Source organism: Triticum dicoccoides, chromosome 5B, assembly GCF_002162155.2.
Source record: "Triticum dicoccoides isolate Atlit2015 ecotype Zavitan chromosome 5B, WEW_v2.0, whole genome shotgun sequence".
Taxonomy (NCBI): Eukaryota; Viridiplantae; Streptophyta; class Magnoliopsida; order Poales; family Poaceae; genus Triticum; species Triticum dicoccoides.
In genome coordinates, this window is record NC_041389.1 from 678,506,050 (window position 1) to 678,510,328 (window position 4,279).

At 48.5% G+C, this 4,279-nt stretch overlaps 1 protein-coding gene across 1 annotated transcript in view; it reads right to left on the minus strand.

Moving 5' to 3' along the window:
* Positions 1–1,568: 1,568 nt before the first annotated feature.
* The window catches only part of LOC119312573 (pectin acetylesterase 3-like), a 5,033-nt gene continuing 2,322 nt past the window's right edge, over positions 1,569–4,279 (minus strand). Inside the window, exons 3-10 of the mRNA XM_037588302.1 lie at positions 3,635–3,717; positions 3,427–3,556; positions 3,045–3,333; positions 2,838–2,952; positions 2,563–2,640; positions 2,368–2,473; positions 2,079–2,227; positions 1,569–1,991 (exon numbers count right to left, since the gene is read on the minus strand). Of these exons, the coding sequence (XP_037444199.1) occupies positions 1,890–1,991; positions 2,079–2,227; positions 2,368–2,473; positions 2,563–2,640; positions 2,838–2,952; positions 3,045–3,333; positions 3,427–3,556; positions 3,635–3,717 (1,052 nt within the window). The 3' untranslated portion in view covers positions 1,569–1,889. The remainder of the gene's footprint in view (positions 1,992–2,078; positions 2,228–2,367; positions 2,474–2,562; positions 2,641–2,837; positions 2,953–3,044; positions 3,334–3,426; positions 3,557–3,634; positions 3,718–4,279) is intronic.

Sequence of the window (4,279 nt, forward strand, 5' to 3'; positions counted from 1 at the left end):
TGCCCCCGTCCGCCCACTGAACACCGTCTGTTTGGGGTCGTGCGTAGGAGTTGACCTAAAAGAGGATGTGCAAAAGGGTGCCAAGAAACTTGGTGCAGCCCAAGTCGTATCTTGAACTTGGTGTGAGATATTTTTTGTACCTACACTTTGTTGATGTCCAGAATCCTCACATGTAATATGTTCTCTTTACATTTTACGATGGTCTAGCGCGTAGGAGGACAAAACTACAGAAGATGTGGTGGCGTTTTGTATACGACACTGTTAAAAATCTGACATCAGAATTTTAGGTATGTCAAATCTAAGAATTTTCATGGCAATTTATATTATGAATGATATACAACGGCCGACCGGCTGAGGGTTGGGCTGGTCGTGCGCGTGGATGGAAATCAGATGCTCCCGCTCACATGCACGTGTTTTTTGTTGGACCCGCCCACCGCACTCGTGATGCTTGCCAGCCTCATCTTCTCAACCGCGTCAATTCTTAGCCACACATCGCACGCGTCTCCTTCCTCTATCCATCTATTCTCGCGCTGGCCGTTGCCGCTCCACGACGCCATGGATTCCTCTTCCCTTGGCGTTGTCGCTCACTCCCCCCGGCCCTCTCCAAGCATTTGCCTTGCTACCATCGTCACACACCTCATGGCTGCCCACGCGCCCTCCCCTGCGAGCTCGAGGCAATGGTGCTCGCACACAGCTACGGATGCAACACCATTTTTTGAAGACCGTCGCTCCTGTTCGGACTATGTTTTGATTTAGCCAGTTGTAGCTTTTTGATTTGTCGGTTCCAGCTTTTTTTCGCCGGTCACAACAATTTCATCTACGGGCGCCAACTTTCGATTCACCGGTTCCAACATTTTTTTACCGGTAGTAGCTTCCCACGTCGATGGTTCTAGCTTTTCATTTTGCCGATCGCAGCAATTCCCTTTCGACAGCAACTTTTTTTATTCGCCGGTTCTAGCATTTTTTTCCCTGCCGATAGTAGCTTTTGGGAATGATGGTTCCAACTTCTGTTTTTCTAATCCCAACATACGTGGTCACCGGTTCCAGCAAATGTGACTGCCGTTTTCAACAAGTCGTCTTGCTGGTTGCAACATTTGTATTCGCCGGTTCTAGCGAATGCGACTGGTGGTTCCAACATCTCGGTGTTGTATCACTTTTTGGGTTGGACAGGAACGAAGCCGTGTTGTAATCGACGGTGGCAAACGAGAGAGGGCGCTACACGCTGGTGCTACCAGGGCCACCATCGACGATGAACGCGGCCGCTGGGCCTCGCGAAGGAGCACCTGATGGAGTAGGGCATGCCGGGCGTGGTGACTCCACCTTTTTTCCCCTGCGTTTGTCCATGTGATAGGGGGGGGGGGCTGAATAGGGGTGTGAGGTTAGAGACGGAGAGAGGGTTGGGGTTGCTAGCGCTGAACGGATCCGACGGCTGGAAGATGCCAAATTGGACGCACAGGGTCCGACCGGGCCAAAGTTTGGCCTGTCGACAAACGCCTAGTACCCACCATTTATATTTGCAAGCATGGCAATTTCCTGATAAGAAAATGAAGAGAGTCGGATTTGTCATATGCTTGCCAACTAAATTTGCCATCCTGGACAAACATAATTGGCCATGAAAAACATTTGATTTGACATGCTTAAAAATCGGACGGTCGCTGGATATTCGGGTCCTCTGTATAATGTAACTAGAGCCAGCTCATTGGATGTAATTACTCAATCTTGATAGTAATTTTTTGCAGGATGTGCTTGAGCTCATCTGCTGGTACAGTGATTAGTTCACCTGCTACCTTGATATGCATATTTGTTTCCTCCGCAACGTGTTGACAGAAAAAGTACACGCAACAAAATAGTACTCCAAGAGACGCTAAGAGCAATGAAATCAGCTGTTCTCATATGTCATTGTGGCATGTGTGGTCGCAGGGGTAGGGGCAATCGATGGCCCTCACTTCAGCGCGGCCAAAGTACCAGTCGCTCACAGATTTCGCGATACTCTGTGCACGTAAGAACAAGACACAAATGAACCAATGATGATGAAGTATATCACCCACTTCAAAATCCATTTGGTAGCCAGTAGATACCTTATTGTGAATCGTAGGAGAGCCATATGCATTCCAAGTAGCCGGGACCTTGGACTGGCCGTGCGTGAAGCACGAGTTTATGAAGAACCCATTGCCCTTGGAGCGGGAGAAGGCGCCTTGCACAATTCCCACCATCTGTTCCCTGAAAGCTGCACCCATAGGTATAGATTGATACACGCGACACCCCAATCTCAGATCATTGCTTGATCATCATATATATGCAATAATACAAATATCATAATTTAGTGTGCTGCTAATTAAATTAATCTATAGATAGATGTATGTATACCTTGCAAGACTTTCATCTGGGATGCGTTGCAGGCTAGACGATTGGACTTGCAGGCTCGCCAGGCGCCGCCGTGGTCGGCTACGTCTGGGGCCAGGCTTTCATGGATCTGAATTACAATTACTCTTTATTGTCAACACAGACAAAAGAGAAACTATGCTGAGATGATATCAGGTCAAATATACCACAGCTTCCTACCTGCCATGTATCGTAGGCTGCATTCAGCAGGAAGATCGGGGTTTTTATGCTGCCGATTATGTTCTGCGGGAAGAAGCACTGCATGCATGTATACATGAGATATGGTAGGGGTCAGTTGAGTTCTGCTTGATGGGTTAATCACATACTAGAAGTCAACAACTACTCCCTCTGTCCTAAAATATAAGAACGTTTTTGCGTTCTTAAATTATGGGACGGAGGTAGTAGCATGGAACAGATGAAATGAGCTCTGCATATAGTGTATTCACGTTACGCACCGAGGTGGCGTCGAGATGGCCGGTGCAACTCCTCGGCAGGGTCTGCGCCGCCCCATGCGTGGCCACGACGCCTCCGAAGTAGGATTTCAAGGTATGGCCACCGGCGACGTCGACGCTGCGTGCATGCATGCATTCAGAACAATGATATATAGATCGATGCACAGTGGATGGATGAGCTATGCTTGGATGCATGTGTGTGTAACGTACGCGTCGAGGAAGAGCCCTGCGTCGGCGAGGCACTTGACGGTGGTGCTCCGGCCGGCGAAGAAGGCGCCGAACTGGTCGCAGTGCAGTATCGCCGACAGGCCCCCGGCGGAGCCGCCCGCCAGCAGCACCTGGTCCGCCGAGTTCATCCCAATGGAGAGGAGGTGCTGGATGGCGGCGTTAAATATGCGCTGGCCCCGGAAGTAGACCCTCGAGCCCGCGTCGTAGCCTTCGCCGGCGAAGGACGCGCCGTCGCAGTAGCGGATCATCACCCGGTTCCAGCTGTAGAAATCTAACGTGTACACACACATTCAAGCGTTAGTAAATCCAACGTCGACGCATACCCGCATACGTACGTATTTATGAGCCATATGTATGTACGGACCAGGGTTCTCGGCGGGGCTGGAGCTCAGGATGCCATGGAACTCCAGCTGCCTCTCCATGAGATTCGAAGACCCGAGGCGGCTCCCCTTGCGGTACATGCACGCCGTCACGCTCTCGCACCATCCGCCTCCCTGCATTCGTGCAGTATGTTCCATGGATTTGGTAAAATGTATCACATGAACTGAAGAAATAGTTCTGTATAGATGTACCTCTAGGTTGACGATCCAGCTATTCTTTCCTGCGCCGGAGCCCGGGTCCATGTGGTAAGCCGGCGGCGTACCATCCATGCACACTGCACATCATTTTTCATAAATGGTGTCGTCACATACATGGGGTCTGCTTCAGTACACCCTTATCCCAATAAATTTCCACATGATCCTATATACCCAAATAATGCATCCTCACTGTCTCTAATGTCTTAACATGCACACATGCCATCTTATTAAAGACACACCACATGCATGAGAAAAAGTTTTTCATTATTAGTTGATCACATGCACACATCTCACCTAACCACGTATGCCATCTCATCAAAGGTCCACTCAACATGCATGGGGATTTTTTTTCCATTATATCATGCCTCTTATATTCAAAATATTTTTCGACTACACAATAATCAGATACAGAATATAATATGCATCGATCACTGCAGCAACGAGCGGGGTATTCTCTGGTTAGATTAGGTTAGTTAGTACATGAATGTTGTACCTATACTTTAGGTTTATGGCTCATATGTATAATCTTGATTCGGGCTATCTATTTGTACAACAGTTAATGATCTGGTTAAATTTTAACTTGCCCATCATGCCTCTATCTTGAAGATGTATGTTTTAATCTTCACTATTGATTCGGCC